The sequence below is a fragment of the Vespula vulgaris genome, chromosome 22 (genome assembly GCF_905475345.1).
Source record: "Vespula vulgaris chromosome 22, iyVesVulg1.1, whole genome shotgun sequence".
In the NCBI taxonomy this organism is placed as follows: domain Eukaryota; kingdom Metazoa; phylum Arthropoda; class Insecta; order Hymenoptera; family Vespidae; genus Vespula; species Vespula vulgaris.
The window spans coordinates 1,049,025-1,066,928 of NC_066607.1; the positions used below are offsets into that span (position 1 = coordinate 1,049,025).

The following is a 17,904-nucleotide window of genomic DNA, read 5'->3' on the forward strand; positions in this document are numbered from 1 at the left end:
GACACTTTTACTACGAGCACGCGGGCGTTCCGCGGTTCCAACTCGCGGCGAGGGCTTTTATTGTCGTACACTTTTTACTCTGTCCGAATGCACCACCCTTTATTTATAACGGGCTGGGTTACGATGGTCCAACGTGAACGCCCGAATATTGCTCGTCGTTAGTGTTTACCGGTGAAGTTTAACCGACGGTGACGATACTGACCGTCTACCGTTTTCTTAGAACATAATAAGATTCTATCCTCGCGACGTCGAATCAACGAAGAGAAGAATTTCCAAGTCGATTCGTTCGAACGATATGACATCGAAGAAATAAAAGAGCGTGCTTTTCGTAATAATTAAAATTCTAGTATGAGAAGGCACTTTGTGAAATACTTGTAAATATCTCGATCAGGTACACGATATACAGTAATCGTAATCTAATAGCGAATTACAATGCTAGAATGATAAAGTCGAAATGTTAAATATAAAAGTACTTACTTAGTGTAAAAGGCGCCATTACATTCCGAACAGGTAAAACTTCTTTTTCGACGAATCTCGTTTGGCCAGTCAGTCGACGAACAATTTCTTTGATGAGCATTCAAGTCAGATCTTCTTACAAATGATACGAAGCATTTGGCACATGAAAATGGTCGTTCACCTGTATGACTTCTGATGTGGTTCCTTAGAGATACTTTTCTGAAGATTTTTTTACAGAGGGGACACCTATATTTGACGGTCGACTTGCCATTATTATCTTCGTCTTTGTTCGATTGAACGCTACCCTCATGGAGAGCCTCGTGAAAGATGAATTCCGCTTGAGAATCTGTTAAGAAATTACAAATTGAGCATATCCATTCTACCCTAACAATCGTTGTGTTAGGCTCGGTGTCTTCTTTTGTCTTGCTACACTTATTGTCCCTGGTGTGTCTCGTTACGTCTTGCGAAAGAGCGAAGAGTATTCCGCATTGTGGACACCTGCAAGAAATAATATTTGCAAATCGAGATAAAATGTAAGCCATGATGTATACGATCGATTGGATGATTGGATGAACAGATACATGTTTATGTAGAGTAATAAGGTAAAAAAAAGATAAAAAAAAAGAAAAAGAAAGAAAGAAAAAATGAAAAAGATAGGTACTTAACTAACCAAAGGACTCACCTGTGACACAAGTCAGGGTGTCTATCAAGAAGATGATCTTTGTGTTCCGTGAGAGTCGATTGTTTCTCGTCGCAATGCGGACAATCTCGAAACATGCTTTCGGAATTTTCTTTGGAAACGGATTTTTGGGCTTTAACAATCTCCTTGTGATTGGATGTTCTTCTATGACGTACGGCTTCTTGAGCTGTCGCAAAGTTCATCGAACAAAAAGAACAGAAGTAAGGCGTTGGTTGCGTGGAAACGTTCAATTCGTTCTTTTCGTCTTCCTTGTTAATGTGACAGGTTAGCTGATGGCGTTGAAGAGATACCAAGGACCTCACGACTTGGGGGCACATGTTGCAAGTGATACGTCGTTGATACTGGTCCGATGCTGTGAAGCTTTCCTTGTGTCCCGTCTCTTTGACGTGCAGTCGCAGCTGCAGATTATATCGGAATTGACGGTTGCAGCTGCCACAGGGCAATGCTTGTTGACGACTGATTACCACCGGTACCGAACCGTTCATCATTGAAACAACGTCACAATGACTCGTGCTTAATAAGTGGGTTTCCATCGTGTCTCCGTCCGCACACCAGAAATCGCAAGAACCGCATCGATAACTTCCACTGATCTAATTTACAATTAAAACGAAATACGATCAGTTTGATCTGATAATCCGTCTGAAATATTACTCCAACGTTTCCATTAATACGTAAGCAGGAAACTATTATAGCATATCTAATCGTATTTCTATGACGGAACAATTCGGAAAAGACATGTTGCTGAATCTTTTGAAAAAAGATTTCTTACTTTTTCTAAAGTCTTGGTATGAAGATCCGAGCGCCAATGAATTAAAAACGTTTCCTGAGTGTTGCAATAGAAACGACAAGCGGCGCATTGAAACGGACACTGGCGAACTACGTTCCCCATGTTCTCCAAGAGAAACCGACGCGCCTTTGGACCTCGAGGATTTATTCCCGCCACGCGACAATGGTAATGGGAAAGCAAATGTTTGCCCATTTGAGCTTTTCTCACGCGAGCGTGACACATCTCACAGGAGAGTACTTCTTTCTCCCTTCTACGAGGATTCTTCTTGACTTCTTTATCCTCGGATGTACGTTTACTTTTCTGTAAACGTAGAAACAAGACTATGCGGTTAAATCTCGATGATTGATATCGACTATTAAAAATTAACTTATATAACGTAAACGTATGAAATAATAATAGAATTAGTCATTACCTCGGCTAGTGCGACTTGCCGTCGCGTTAACATTCTCCTCGTCGAGGTTGCGTCACGCGGTAGATGAACACCATCGTCGATCTCTCGAATGCTTCTTCGAGCGTGCAAATCAGAGAGAAGATGCCTGTTATAGACCAATCGCGACGCAAGCTTCCTGCCGCAAGGATTGCACCAATATCCCGAGTCGATATCCGTTTGCGCACCCGGTATCCATTTTCCTCGCGTATGTTCTGGCGGTGGTTGTCCCTCCGTATTCTTCCCCTGATAATCCTCGACTTTCTGTTATAAACGTCGCATATCGTTAAGGGAAATTTTATGTTTTCGCATAATCAAAAACAAAATAAATAAATAAAACGCAAACAAGATCGTTGTTAATTCGTTTGTCCTCCCTAAGTCGAGAAAATTATCTCGCATCTCGTTGTTTTCATTTCCTTACCTGAGATGATTCCGTAGGTTTCCACTTGCCACCTGTATAAGTGGGCGGTGGATGCTCCGAATGTTGATCCTCTTCGACTTCCACTTCGTCATCCTGCAGCTGAGGTATATCTTGAGGAAGATCATTCAAACCAGGCTTCCATTTCCCACCTGTGTGTCCTCTAGGTGGTCTTTCCTGATCTTCACCGTCATCTGACTCGGAATAAGATTCGTCTTCGGCGAGATCCTCATCTAACATGTCATCGTCCGAATCAACATCCTCCTGATATACGAATTCCTCGTACCTAGCCAAATCCTTATTTTCATCGAGATCGACCAGTATCGTGTCGTCTAACCACGTTTGATGATCCTGCTCTATTCTCGGATTTTCTTCCGGCCTTTTCCTATCTGTTTGTTTCGATTCAGCGACAAGATCTTCCAAAGAATTATCCGGCTCGTGTTTATTCGGAAAACTCGATCCTTCGATGTTCATCGTTGTATGTCTAATCGATTGATTCAATTTACTCGCACCTACGGTACTTGTCGATTTACTGGGCGTCGAGGAAGTAACGATATCGGTGAACCCAACGAAAGACTGAATGCAGAGATGTTCCTCGGAATCGTCCAAGTCGGTATCACCGGGTAACATACTGTGAAGTTTTTCTTTGGAATCCTCGGTATCCGGTTGATTTTTCTGTCCTTTCTTTCGGCGTTCGTTCTTCTTGTCTTCTTTTCTGTTGTTCTCTAATAGAGTGTTCGTACGTCTGGCATTCGATTTCGAGCTGCTCTGTAATTCCAACGAACTGAAGAAAGCGTCTGCGTTCAGTATCTCAGGATAGGAGATCGTCGTTGGCGTGGAGGGCGATTCTCGTGCGGTTTCTGTTTTGTCATCTGGCGGACGACATCCTGATTGACGATGACGAACGTAATTTTCCAATCCGTGTATCGTCAAGTGACACTTGATGCAAAAGTGTGTGTCGTCGTCGTCCTCGTAACCCTCCATCGTTCATCGACGAATGCTACGACAACCCTTCCGTTAATCATCTTTTTAATAGTCCCAGCTAAATTCTACTTATTCTTTCGCCCCTCCGCGTAGTTTACTTTCAGTCGCGATAACGGTGTGTTACATCGCGCGACTCGATTCCCAACTATGATCATCCCTGGCGATCCATTTGCATAGAAAGTATTTAGCAACTGTGAACGCGTAATAAGCACGTACTACTTACTTTAATCGTTCCAATTATTTCAAACAACTTTTCCCGGGGATATTCGCGTTATCTCGATTAAAAATTTTCAAAGTGAACGTAGGTAGGAAGGCCCTCTAGCCGAGAAGAAATTCTTCGATCGTCTCTCTTCGCTCGGTACGAGTAAAATTGTTCCAATCAAAAGAAAATGAAAATGCAGACGAGAAAGATGGCGAAAAACGAAAAAGATGATAAAAAATGTGAAAGAGACGCGGAGAAAGGAGTAAAGAGAAGCGCGTTAGCGAACCGCAGCGGGCAAATTGAAGGACCGATATTCGCAGAACAGAAGGGAAACAAGTTGACGCTTCGCACGGGCTTTGGGGGGGTAGGAAGATCGGTCGATGCCGCTTGGCCGTTATTCGGACGACGACACTTCGCCTCCCAGTTCCTCTCTCACCCCTCGCTCTCGGCCTCAAGCAACCCCTCTCACCCCTCGGCAACCTCCGCAAGCCGTCCTTCGCCACCTTCACCTCCCGCCAACCCTCCTGTGTTGCGCCCTTTCTCCGCGAGCCACCCCCGCTTTACAAAGTCTGTGAACCGGGAGCGACCTCCTCTCTCCTACCCACGTCTCGCGTCTTATTAAGCTAACAGAGTGAGAGAGAGAGAGAGAGAGAGAGAGAGAGAGAGACAGAGGGGGAAGTATCGAATGAAATTTTCATCTTGCAGTCTTCGAAACACGTTCTCTTTGTCGGCCTGATAGACGCAAGTGTATCTGTATATTCGCGCTAATCATACCACGCATGCCTTTCCCCCTATACTTCCTAGTTTTTCTTGAAAGAAAATCTGCAAATTATTTCGCGTTGGTTGATACGCTTTCGTAAGAGTTGAATATACACGGTGACGCGATAATACCCCATGGAAATACCCCCTTTCAGTTTACTCTTATTCTCAAAGAGACGAAGAAGAAAGGTAAACGGCGAACGGACCAACAAAAAAATATAATTAAAAATAAGTCAAATTTATTTATGCGAACATTAAGAATTGCATTTTTTGTTTTTTTGTTTTTTTTTTTATTATTATTAATTACAATCGTAATAACGTACTTGGACGGGTTTTGCGTAATCGTCGTCGAACGTAACTCCGCATCGTCGCTCGAACAAAAGACTTTCAAATGGAACGTATTTGTAGATATCGTGTTATACGAAAGGGACAACGCTCGAGGAGGAGAGTAGAGAAGCGAGAAGGGAAGCGAGAAGGGTGTTCTCAGAGTCTACCGCGGAGAACTGACGCGTGCGCCACCAAACTTTCTATCCCCTTACCGCGTTAAGTTCAGTCGATATGTATTGTCACTTTAAAACCCTCCCCTGCTTTCACGGCGATGCATACAGAAGGACTATCCGAGAATCGGAACGTCTTTTTACCCGTGATAAAAACCACCCGATTTATCGGTTTAATCAAGCGCAATGTGAACAACAAATCGTCCAAATATTTACAACTTAGGTACCTATCTATTTGTTGCAAGATACTCGCTCGACGAAAATCTTATTTGTAGAAATAGAATAAGAAGAAAGAAAAGAGAGAAAAAAGAGAAAGGAAAAACCAAAAGAAAATTGCTGTCCAAGAGACACTTTCCTCTTTTCTCTGTCTTTCTGTCTCTCGCTCTCTCCCTCTTTGTCTCTCTTCGTTTGTTAATCGTACAGAGATTAGATCCGAAAAGACACGATCATTCTTCTCTCGATTGCCTCGACAATCTCTCTCATTTGCTCGCAAATATTATTATATATCTAGAAAGGTCTGATACGTGTTCGAACACGTATCGAACGAAATAAAGGGGGAAGACGAAATTTCGTCGGGATTACGAGCCGCGTCCCGATATGAGGAGATATTTGGAAAATTGGAAGGATCGTTCGTGTGTACGGGATCTAGACCAGTGCTCTGCCCGTTTACATCGGGATAACGTTTCGAAGCGGAGCGTGTTAGTTAGATAGGGATGGTGAGTAAAGGAGGAGAGGAGGGGAGGAGAAGGAGAAGGGGAAGGGTAGGAGAGTAGAGGGATGGATGGATAAAACGAGCCGGATGGATCTGCCCTGAGATTTACGAGTATTTGTCGAAAAAACAAAGAGAGCCGTTAATTGGCCGGTGGTTCGCGAACAACGCCGGAGAAGTCGATACGTCAATATGATATCCAATGTTGACGTATCGCGTTCGAACGAGCGAAAGAGCAGAGAGTTCTCGGTAACCAGTCGTAGTAGCATTATCGTTCTCCCGTTGATCGACGATGGCCGATGACCAATTCCTTTCATTACGGATCCAACGATGGAAAAAAGTTCGAGCACCTGCTCGACCGTTCCTCGGTTGGATCCTCGCGAACTAAGCTTTCCGAGACGCTTTTCCAAGAAGCGCGAAAAGTAATGGCACGCCACGTCGACGTGGTCACCTAGCGATCCATCCAACAACGCCGGAGAGAAGCGAGGCGAAGGGTGGAAACTTGTTGAACGCGCGAGAAGTAGACGAATTTCTCCGTGCTTCGAGGGATCCCTCGTGCGAGAGAGAGAGAGAGAGAGAGAGAGAGAGAGAGAGAGAGAGAGAGAGAGAGACAGCACGATAAGGAAGACGAACGTTTACAAGAAAATCCGCGACTATCCTTTTTCTACGAAAGCAAGGAGAAGAAACGAAAAAAGGGATATGAAATGAATGATTGATTTTTTTTTTCTTATTCATTTTCTTTTTTTTCTCTTCTCTTCTCTTCTCTTCTTTTCTTTTCTTATCTTTCTCTCTCCGTCGTTTCGATATAAAAATAAAAACTTATCCCCCTTAAACGTAATTTCTATTGTTTCTTTTCCAATGTAATCAGGAGAACGTTAAATTCCCTACGAATAAGATCGAACGATCTATTCGACCCCTTCCAGACATCGTTTCTAATCCGATCGGAATGATCGAGAATTTCCTGTTCTTCCCGCTCCTTAATAATCATCACGATGTACGATAATCAAGACGGACCCTCAGACACGAACTCACGAGAGATAAGTAAGGAAGGAAGGAAAGAAGGAAGAAAGGAAGGAAAGAAGGAAGGAAGGAAGGAAGGAAGGAAGGAAGGAAGGAAGGAAGAAAGGAAGGAAGGAAGGAAGGAAGGAAGGAAGGAAGGAAGGAAGGAAGGAAGGAATGAAGGAAGGGTAGAAAGAAAGGAAGGAAGAAAGAAAAGAAGTTTCTGCCCCTACCCGAGACACCATCGTCAAAATCGAAGGTCTGAGTCGGTGAAAAGGAGGAAAAAGAAAAGCAGGAAGAAGAAGATGAGAGGAATCCTTATGGGACTCGTCGAACGAAATTAGACGATCCCGATCCTACCCTGTGAGCACCCAAGACTCTATTCCATCCTTTTTCTATCTCTTTCTCTCTTTCTCTCTCTCTCTCTCTTTCCTTCAAACTAAAGACTGAACGAGATTCCGCAGGATCTGAAGAACCTACATCTAATCCGAAGCTTGTTTCGTTATAAGCAAGATCGTGTAATTAACTCCGAAAGATTAGTCAGAAAATAAAATAACGACGTAAATAATTTCGAGCATCGAATATTACGAAGGGGTAAAAAGAACAAAAAGAAAGGAGAGAAAGTATAACCTGGTGGACATATCAATTTGACGAAGACGAGTCAGCGTTTGTCTTAAAAGGGTCGTGAAAAAACCAAAAAGAAATGAAAAAAAAAGGAAAGAAAAAGCGAAAGGGAGTATATTATCCTTCCTTCCCTTTCTCCTTCTTTTTCTTCTTGTTTCGTCCTCTCGATATCTCGATAGCCTCGGAGCAAAATCCGTAAGAGCGAGTCGGTCGCTTCGTCCGGTAATACGGAAGGATTCGGAAGCTGTAGTAAGGTGAGCGTACGGCTCGTGCGAGCGTCCAGTGAACGGAGGGTTGGCCATCGTATCGTAGAAGTGGCTAGCCGAGCATAGAGAGCGAGAGAGAGAGAGAGAGAGAGAGAGAGAGAGAGAGAGAGAGATGTACCGAAGGTAGTGGCAAGGGGTAAGAAGGGTATAGGGGATGGATGCAAGGTCCGGGGAATATTGAGCCGCTCCGTTAATGTTTATAACGACGTTAGACGTTGGTGTCCCCGCTGGGTGGCGTGCGAGCGGGCTCGTGTGCGTGAGCGTGTGTAGGTGCGATAAGATAGGTGGTAGGTATAGGTGCGGGGAGAGTCGGAGGTAGGTTCACCTCGGCTCCGTACCCTCTCACGAGTCTGTCTCTCTTTTTATCCCCTCTCTTTCGGCTTCTCAGCGCCGGCAAGAGCAGTAGTAGCGGCGGCAGCAGGACAGGAACTGACATAAGCGGCCGGGTGTGTATGTAGAGCACGTACTCGGGGGCTCTCCAGTTCGACGGAGTAGGTGGAGGATGAGGAGGAGGGCTGAGAGGCAAAGGGTGGGCTGCATCCTAGCAGTGGGACGAGGGAGCCTCTGTCTAATCGATGCCGCGGCGGTGCGCGCTCGCCCCGCTGGCTATTACGCACCTTAATGTCCTTTTCCCTCGTCCCCTCCGCCCTCCCGTCTCTCCCCAACTCGCTCTTCCTCGCTCGCTCGCTCGCTCGCTCGTTCGTTCGTTCGTTCGTTCGTTCGTTCGTTCGTTCGTTCGTTCGTACGTTCGTTCGTTCGTTCGTTCGTTCGTTCGTTCGCTCGCTTGGCCACCCACCACCTTCGACGGCGCGCCACCCTGCTGCTGCTGCTACTGCCACTGCCTCACCCCTTGCGCGTTTCCCTTCTTCTATGCCTTTTCCTTTTCCTTTTTCTCTCTTTCTCTTCAACCCCTTCCCCCCTACTCTCTTCTCCCACATCTCGGTCAGCTATCCTTTTCCTACCTCGCCGTCTCCGACTCTGTCTATTTCTCCCGATGCGCCCGCGATAGAGATCGAGAGAGCAAGAGAATTCAAGAGTGAGCGAGAAACAGACAGAAAGACAGAGAGAGTGGGAGGCGGCCATGACACGTGTCAATCTACCGCAGACGCCCGATCGATACCGACGGACCTCGGCTTCTCTCTGCGTTCCCTCACCCCCACCTCCTCCTCCTCCTCCTCCTCCTCCTCCTCCTTCCTTCCTTCCTTCGCCCTACCGTCGAAACCTTTCCCGTCCCTCGCCACCCCCTCCTCCTTCTCATTCTCTTCCTTCTTACCCTCTTCGTGCCTCGCTGCTTCCCTTCTCTCTCTAATGCCAACGCTCCTATACACACCGACACTCGACCCCTGACCTCCTGCCTCCGTCACAAAGAGACTCGCGCCTCGCGCGATCCTCCTCATTCTCATCCTCGCTATTTTTCTTGCACATCTTCCCTCCGATTTTGTCGAACGATGGACAAATTTTCAAAAAGCTTGATTCGATCGGTCACCGCTTCTTGAAATCCTTCGCACGACTCTCGTTTTCCCTCTTTTCTTGCTTGCGAAGTTTGAACGATTTTCTTTGTTCCTCTTTCCAACTCTTGCTCTCTCTCTCTCTCTTTCTTTCTTTTTTATCTCATGCTCGCGAAAAAAAAATAAATACCTCGCGTTTTTTTTCTACATCGATTACAACCACCCGGCCATCATCCAAATCCAATCAATCAAACCTTCGAACAGTTTGGATTTATTTCGTGAATACGTACAAATGCATCGAGTTAAATTTTCAATGCAATTCGTTGATCTTTAAAAATGAACTTCGTTAAGATCTTCGTCGTCACAGTTCGTTAGTAAAACGTTATTAACTACGTTTTCATCTATACAGCCATATATTATTATATTTGTACGGTGGAACTTAGTAAATTTTCACCATTGTATCGCGATAGAATGTTAGGTTAATATTTTCTAATAGTTCGACCGTGTCCGTGCCTCCCAGGTAGACTTTGACTGCAAACGGGTTAATATCTTTTTATGAGATATAAAATATAGATTATATGGTACAACTTTAAACTTCCCTCGTTTGAAGAAACTTTTACGAGTAAGCGAAGGTAAAGACGCCTCTTCGCATTTTCTTCCCGCGATCGATGAATCCGATGGACTCGGTGCAAATTTTTCTTTTATTTGCCACACCGTATCTCGCGCTTTCTATAGTAAAACTCCGCGCGCGAATCACGTAGAAGAAAGAGAGAGGGAGACAAAGAGAAAGAGAGAGAGAGAGAGAGAGAGAGTAAGAGAAAGAAAAAAAAAGGAGGAGAGAAATCGTACTATTCTTGACCATCCTTTCTATCCGTAACCGGCCCTCGATAGAGTCGTAAAACTTTTATTTCGACCTAACGAGCGTGTAACGCTTATTTATAACTCCGAGAGAAGAACGAGTAGCAACTATTCCGACGATTTAAGCACTCCTTGCCGGTACGCTTTACCCCCGTACGTTTAAAGCTTTCCACCGAAAAGTAACATAAACGTGATAAATAGCTTCGCGAAAATAAAAGTATCGCGATGTAATTCAATGTAGGAATAGAGTGAGTGTCACTGTCTTTCGTTACAATTTTGAATCGATTCTTCGTCGATAGTTGGATAGTTTATCGATCGTAAGAATGAACCGCGGTAAACGATCGTAAAAAAAAAATATATTTCTTTTTTTACGTTTATATTATTACATTTTTTTTTTTTAATTTAGCAAACTAACGCAGGAATGCAAATATTTTTCGATTTCATGGCAATGATGAATAATGTATCGATGCGATATAATGGTAGTGAAGTACACATGGTAATTCTCTCGATGAATATCGATATCTTTTTGTTATTGAAAATATTTTCTGTTTGGTGAGAGATGACGGAGGATACTCTCGAAAGAGAGAATTATTTTTCAAAATTCGAGTGGACTACTTCTGAACAGTTGAACTACCTCTTTGTAGACATCTCTATTCTTTCCTACTTCTCCCTACTACTTTGCTCTTTCGAAAAACGGATAATTTATGACCGCGGTCCCTAGAAAAAGGGAAAAAAGAAAAAAATGTAGCGACGTACTTTCGAGGTTTCTCACGACTCTTACAAGATAGTTTCAGTCGAAGAAAGTAAGTACGTCCTTGAAAATGCTCGTAATGGGCTAACTGTAGTGGCTACAGGGAAGATTACTTTCTATTTGCCGTAGGTAATACGTAACATATGCATTTCTTTCTTTTCATTCTTCTCTGTTTTTTAATTTCCCTTTTTTTTCGTTTTTTCTTTTTTCTTTATTTTTCTTCCGTCCTTTCATCCGACTAAAGATGAAACGTTAAAAGAACAACGATATTTTTCCGACTTGGCATTTCGATGATTCTCGAGTAATGAAATCCTGTAAAGTACTAACGACAACATCGATGCGCATTATTTATTGGCCATATTTCACAAAGCACCCGAGTTTATTAGGACAAATGAACATTCTCGCGTTTCGCTTTCTGAAAAACAGAAACAGCGGCGGCAAGCGGCACGAAAAAATAAATGTAACGCCTGTACAACAGGCACGCACAATTCAATTTGGCAACAAACGTGAAATATTTAACGGATGCCAATCGACGTCTGTAAACTATTTCGTATACTCGATTTTTTACTCCAAATTTATGGGCATAGGAAGTGAAACGTCGATATATACGTGGAGATCTATTTTCAAACGTTTGCATTTCGCGTATCTATACTCGCTAAACGTTTTTCGCGTATACACGCCACCGCCCACGCGCCGATGGACCCGATGCGAAGCTAGACGCGCTGAGATTTAAAGCTACACCATCTTACAGATACTACTTTTTACGTCGATATACATAGCATCTACTAGCCGAACGTATCGACACGTCACGACCTTCGAAAGTGTACACGATTTCGTAATGTTGTGCTATCCCTCTTACGAGATAAATAAAATTATAAATATTAGCGTTTGTAAATAACGAATAAAACGGAAAGAAAATCTATAGGTAAATGTTTGATTCGTAATAAATAATACGCTCTGAGTTTTGTACTAATACGGTACATAAAACTATCGTTGATAAGAGTAGATAATAAAATATTTCAATCAACTTGGGAAAAACGTTCTTCTTCCAAAGAATAAATAACAAATCGTATTAACGTATCGCCACGTCAAGAGTATCGAAAACGTAGACTATTTATTTCGTAACGCTTTGATATCCATGCTACGGAATAAATACAATTATAAATATTAGCGTTTGTAAAATGACGAATAGAATGGAAAAAAAATCTGGAAGTAAATACTTGATTGTAGTAACGCTTAAGATTGTACTAGTAAATACAATACATAGAACTATCGTTGATAAGCGTTGATAATAAAATATTTCAATCGATTTGAGGAGCGTCCTTTCTTCCAAAAATAAATAATAAAAAATAAATAACGAATATATCGACATGTAATTTTAAACAATTTCGTAACGTTCTAATATCTCTCTATCATGGAATAAATAAAATTATAAATACTAGCATTCGTAAATAACGAATAGAACGGAAAAGAAATCTATATCGTAATAAGTAGTACGCGTTTGGATTGTATTAATAAATATAGTATATAGAATTATCGTCGATAAGCGTAGATAAGCATATAACAAAATATTTCAATTAATTTTTCAAAGAATAAACAATAAAAACTCGTACGAATGTGATTATAAACGATTTAATTGGTTACATGTAATTCTAGACATGATGTCGGAGTCTGTGATGCGTCTGTCAGAGAATAAATAAAATCATAAATATTAACCTTTTTCAAAAACGAACAAAATAGAAAGGAAATCTATAAGTAAATACTTTATTGTAATAAGTGATACGTATCTGGGTCGCAGTAGTACAGTAAATAAAACTATCTTAGATAAACGTATATAACAAGATATTTCAATCAACTTGAGAGATATTCTTTCTCGACCAAATAAACAACACAAAATATCCTACGAATGTATCGATATGTAAACAATTTTGTAACGCTGTGATATCCTTGTCACGAAATAAATAAAATTATAAATATTATCATTTGTAAATAACAAATAAAACGAAAAGGAAATCTGTATTACTTGATTGTAGTAACATTTAGTTTAATTTGGATAAACTAATAAGTACGGTACATAGAACTACCGTCAAAAATCGTACATTACAAAATATTTCAATCTACGTGAAAGACGTCATTTCTCTAAGGAATAAACAAAGAAAATCGTACAAATGTGATTATATATAACTACATATAATTATTTACATGCAATTATAGACAATTTCGTAACGCAATAATATTCCTCTGTAATCGAATAAATAAAATTATAAATATTAACGTTTGTTAATAAAGAATAGAACGAAAGAAAATGTATATCGTAACAAGTAATACTGCGTTTGAATTGTATTAATAAATATTTCGTCGATAAGTATATATATATAAAATTCAATCAATTCGAGAAAGATCGTTTCTCTCAAGGAATAAGTAGTAAAAAAAAAAAAAAAGAAAGAAAAAAAAAGAAATCTTTAACTCATCTCTTCGAGATTTCGTGTCAACGCGAATGGTCCGTCTATCTCGGATGGAATCAAGCAAAACCGGTGATGGATTTAAACAGTTATAAGTATGCATAGAATTATAGATGAACGACGTCGGAGAAAACTCGACGTGAGACGATAGGTGACGACGATATGCTGCCGGACTAGAGAGAACCGTGAAAAGCGGTGCGTGCTGGTACTTTATTTTACGAGATGCACTTATTTCGGATCCCGCAGGGAGACTGCTGCACTATAGAGAAACGAAACGTTCGCACAAGGAAGAGACTAGGGAGGGGTTTGAGACGAGGAGGGTCGGCTTGTGCACTGACCCACATTGTCGTTGCATAACGGGACGCCTTGCGAAATATTCGCAAGTTTAGTACCTCCGGGCGCGTCCACCGACGACGCGGCAACGCTCGTAAAAGGAAACCCCGCGGCTATCCCCCTCTGCTACGTGACAGAAGATACTCCCGTTCGCGAATAACTCCCCCGCGTTAGTAGTATGATCCCCCATGCACGTACGCACCCAAGCACGCACGTCACCCTTTTTTCTATTTGTTAGTTATTATCGTTGTTTTTCTATTTTTTCTCTTCTTCTTTTCGTTCTGCATTTGTTTTTCTTTGCTCTTTGGTTTTTTCTCTTTTTCGTTGATTTCTCGTCTTTTCTATCCTCCATTGTTTCCGCCATCTGCAAAGCTTCGTTTGAAAAGTGTCTAGGTTGCGAGTTGGTTCTCTGGATCGCCGATCGAAAGCTCGTATTTTTCTACGATTATTTCGAATCCTCGGAGACATTTGTTATTACGCGCTTTTAATAACTATTCGGTCATTTAATCGTAACGAAGATGGTAAATAGAAAAGATAAATAAATAAAGGTTGTTGTGTGTTGTTACGTTGAATTCTTTCTATCTCTTTCTCGCTACTTCTCTCGAACGTAAAGACGTCGGTGTTAAAGATCACTTCCCTCCCTCTCTCTCTCTCTCTCTCTCTCTCTCTCTCTCTTACTTTCTATCTCTATCTCTATCTCTATCTCTCGTAAAAGCTCGCCTCGTTCTCCCGCAAAGTATTTATCGTGTCACGGTAAATTTCTATCCCTGTTCTTTGTCGACGGCTTTCGCCAATATTCGGTTATATTTCCCGGTGTGTACCGGGCGAACAAATAGCGCGTGGAACTTTCCCATGTAGATTCTGGAAAGAGCCGAAATATTCTGCTCACAGCCAAGTCGCTCAATGGGAACGTCACCTAATAAACGGTCTCGTAAACGTCGCGCCGCGAATTTCGCCGGCGTCGAATTGGCTTGATGCGGGTAGAAACTAGAAACGGCATGACCGCTTCTCTACGACGACACGAACAAAAACGATGCGACGATCGTCGTCGAAGTAAATTATTCTCTCTGATATTCGGCCCCGCACGAATGGAACGTCCTACGCGCCGTCAAGAGCAAAGACCCTAATGTAAGAGTGTGTGGGTTAAGTTCGTTCGTGTGTCTGTGTGTTTATGAGAGAAAAAGAAAGAGATAAAGAGAGAGAGAGAGAGAGAAAAGAGGATAGGAGAAATCACGCATAAAGTTCGATCGAGAATCCGTATAACCCTCCCTCTCTCCCTCTTCTCCTTTTTCTCTCATCGCGTTACCATCGATACCAAGTCGCTCGTCTCGAAATATCGAATATGTAAATGCGGGTAAAACGAGCATCGAAAAAAAACGTATAATTAGATATGTCGACGGTATTTCGAGAATACATTAATTCCATCTATTGTGTAAATTATCGGTTGACTGGACGAACGACTGATGTATGCCGTGTCATCGGTCGGCGAGCTAATATGGACTTGAAGAATTTTGAAAAGAAAAGAGAGAGAGAGAGAGATAAAGAGAGAAAAGAGGAAAAAGTAAAAACAAAAGGCCGAAAATATACGATTTATCAGGTAATTCCGATTTTCTTTTCTATTTCTTTTGTCTTCTTTTTTTTTCTTTCTTTCTTTCTTTCTTCTTCTTTTCTTTCCGGACAACTTCGCAAAACCAGTTTCTTCGATCCGGTAGGCTACCTGTCTACTATGCAGGCAGGTACTTATGAGACACAAAGATAATTAACGAATCCTATAGCGTTTGAACGTACGTCGGTTTCTCCGACGTTTTATTCGAGTACAATGAGTATCGACATAGATGAGAAAATAGACCGACGAGGAAGGCCACGGAACGGACGATAAGGGAAAAATAGATTCGCGGAGAGTTGCATGGTAGACGAGAACGAACTTGGAGCTGTTCGATGCTAAGTTCGCGTAAAAGGGGATCGGTTCGATCGTTAACGTTCCATCGACGATATGATACAGGCGGAGTCTTTGCGGGGGCGCAATGTTGAAGATGATAGGAAGAAAGAGGGAGGGAGGGAGAGAGAGAGAGAGAGAGAGAGAGAGACAGAGGGAGAACAGTAAATCGGCTGCACTTTTAATTGACAGGAATGTTTAGCGGTAATGAACGGCGAATGAAGAAAAGAGGGCCAGAGGGCGGGATAATCCAGCTGAAAGAGATAGAGATAGAGAGACAGAGAGAGAAAGAGAGAGGAGGAGGGGGAGGAGGGGGGAGGAGGAGGAGAAGAAGAAGAAGAAGAAGAAGAAGGTTATCGGCAGTAGCGCAGGAAGAGAGAACGTCGTCGGAAGGAGAGCGAAGGAGCGCGGAGCCGCGACTAGATAGAGACGCGGCGTACCTCGCCAGCCAAGAGCATAAACATCCTCCGGACCAGTGGTGGTGGTGGTGGTGGTGGTGGTGGCGGTGGTGGCGGTGGTGTTGGTGGTGGTGGTGGTGGTGGTGGTGGTGGTGGCGGTGGTGGTGGTGGTGGCGGTCCTGCTTCTGCTACTGCTGCTGGTACTACTCCTGCTATTGCTGGTGGTGGTGGTGGTGGAGGTGAAGGTGGAGGTGGAGGTGGCGGGGGCAGAGCGCGCACGTTCCGCAGAGTGGGCGTAGCCATTGAGTTCCTACCACGGCAGCCGGGGTGTTCTATGACGCTATAGATCATGCGGGCTCCGCCTGGTAGGCGGGCACTGCCTGCCAGTTGGTACGCCAATGCACTACTTCGCCCCGCAGCATTAGCCAGTGTTGCCAGCGTTGCCTCCTGCTTTCTACCTCCAGCCTGCCACCGCCGTCACCGTTACCGTCATTGCCGTCACCGTCACCGTTACCGTCACTGTCATCATCACCATCACCATCATCATCATCATCATCGTCGTCATCGTCATCGTCATCGTCATCGTCATCGTTAATGTTCTATTCATCGTTGTCTTCATTTCTATCGTTGTTGTATTGTTTCGTTATCCTGCCCGCCAAAAAGAAGCCAAGAATTCAACGAATTATAAAGATTTTTAACTCGACTTCGCATACGATGACGACAACCATGACGATTATCTCTCTTACGGCGTTATTCCTATATGCGCGAATTTTCATTCTCCTTTCTCTATCTGTATCTTTATCTCTGTTTCTCTCTCTCTCTTTCTCTATCTTTCTCTGTTTCTCTGTTTCTCTCTTTCTTCTATTTTTTCTACTTCGCTTCGTCCGATCGTCTAACTCGTATTTAGAATGACACCAAACGATCGCACCGAATTAACTTTTTCCGACGATTGTTCTCGCGTAAAGTGTTATCCGTTTTTTTCATCTATTCGAATATTTCAATTTATGTACTTGGAAACTACCGAGGTTATAAATTTGTAGACTCTTTTTTCTTACCCTTTAATTATAGCGATAAGTATTAAATATTCAGAATATTCTTATACGTTCAATTATATTCATATCATTTTGTTACGTTCGTAGAAAGTTTTGTCGTTTCGTCTACGTTGTAAGAAGATTAGAAAATACGTTTAAAATATACGTTCTTTTCCTTAAAAAATATGAATACTGCTTTAAAGATGCAATCTCGTATAACTATTTCACATAAACGTTTCATACACTCTGTGCTGATAGTTTCTCTCGAAGAAATATCCAAAGTCGATGCTTAAAATATATCGATATTGTTACATTAATATCAATGTATTACTCAACTTCGACAATCACGTTAGTATTTTGTAGGTTACTTCGTATCAAAATTAAACGTGAACGAATTGCGTAAATAAACGCAAACCATCGCAACCTCGTCAAAGAATTTATTTATGTAAATTCTTATAAATAATACGAGACTGTAAGAAATTATTTGATAACATAAAAGCAATTCGTATAAATATATAAGTCACATATAGTTCTATAAACATGATTTACGTAGGTATGTATCATCTGTATAACGTTTTCTAAAGGTTAAATACTTGTTTCGTTACTGGCAAATCGCCCAGTTATATTGTTACGAACGTGTCATTGTTTCTCGTGACGCGAAGCAAATTGTAGCGTCGTCGTTATCTTGTCAAATTTACAGCATTCATTCTTGTCAAATAATATCTCTTCAACCGTATAAACAACTTTACACTCTATACGTAAAAGAGTAAAAAGAAAAAAAGAAACATTCACAAAGGAACCTTAAAGTACGTATAAAATTAAAAAGATTCTAAAAAGAAAAAGAAACGACGTTAATAAC

The 17,904-nt window shown here is 42.1% G+C and overlaps 1 protein-coding gene across 8 annotated transcripts in view; it reads right to left on the reverse strand.

Annotated features, from left to right (window-relative positions):
- The window catches only part of LOC127071607 (zinc finger protein 7-like), a 44,266-nt gene that overhangs the window by 26,009 nt on the left and 353 nt on the right, over positions 1-17,904 (reverse strand). For 7 of the 8 annotated variants that reach the window (XM_051011086.1, XM_051011090.1, XM_051011089.1 and 4 more), the window contains exons 2-6: positions 2,792-3,788; positions 2,356-2,634; positions 1,926-2,243; positions 1,139-1,746; positions 478-954 (exon numbers count right to left, since the gene is read on the reverse strand). In XM_051011086.1, coding sequence (XP_050867043.1) covers positions 478-954; positions 1,139-1,746; positions 1,926-2,243; positions 2,356-2,634; positions 2,792-3,772 — 2,663 coding nt within the window. In that variant the 5' untranslated portion in view covers positions 3,773-3,788. Of the gene's footprint in view, positions 1-477; positions 955-1,138; positions 1,747-1,925; positions 2,244-2,355; positions 2,635-2,791; positions 3,789-16,056; positions 16,139-17,904 lie in introns of those variants that run through there. The other variant, XM_051011087.1, reaches the window with a different exon arrangement.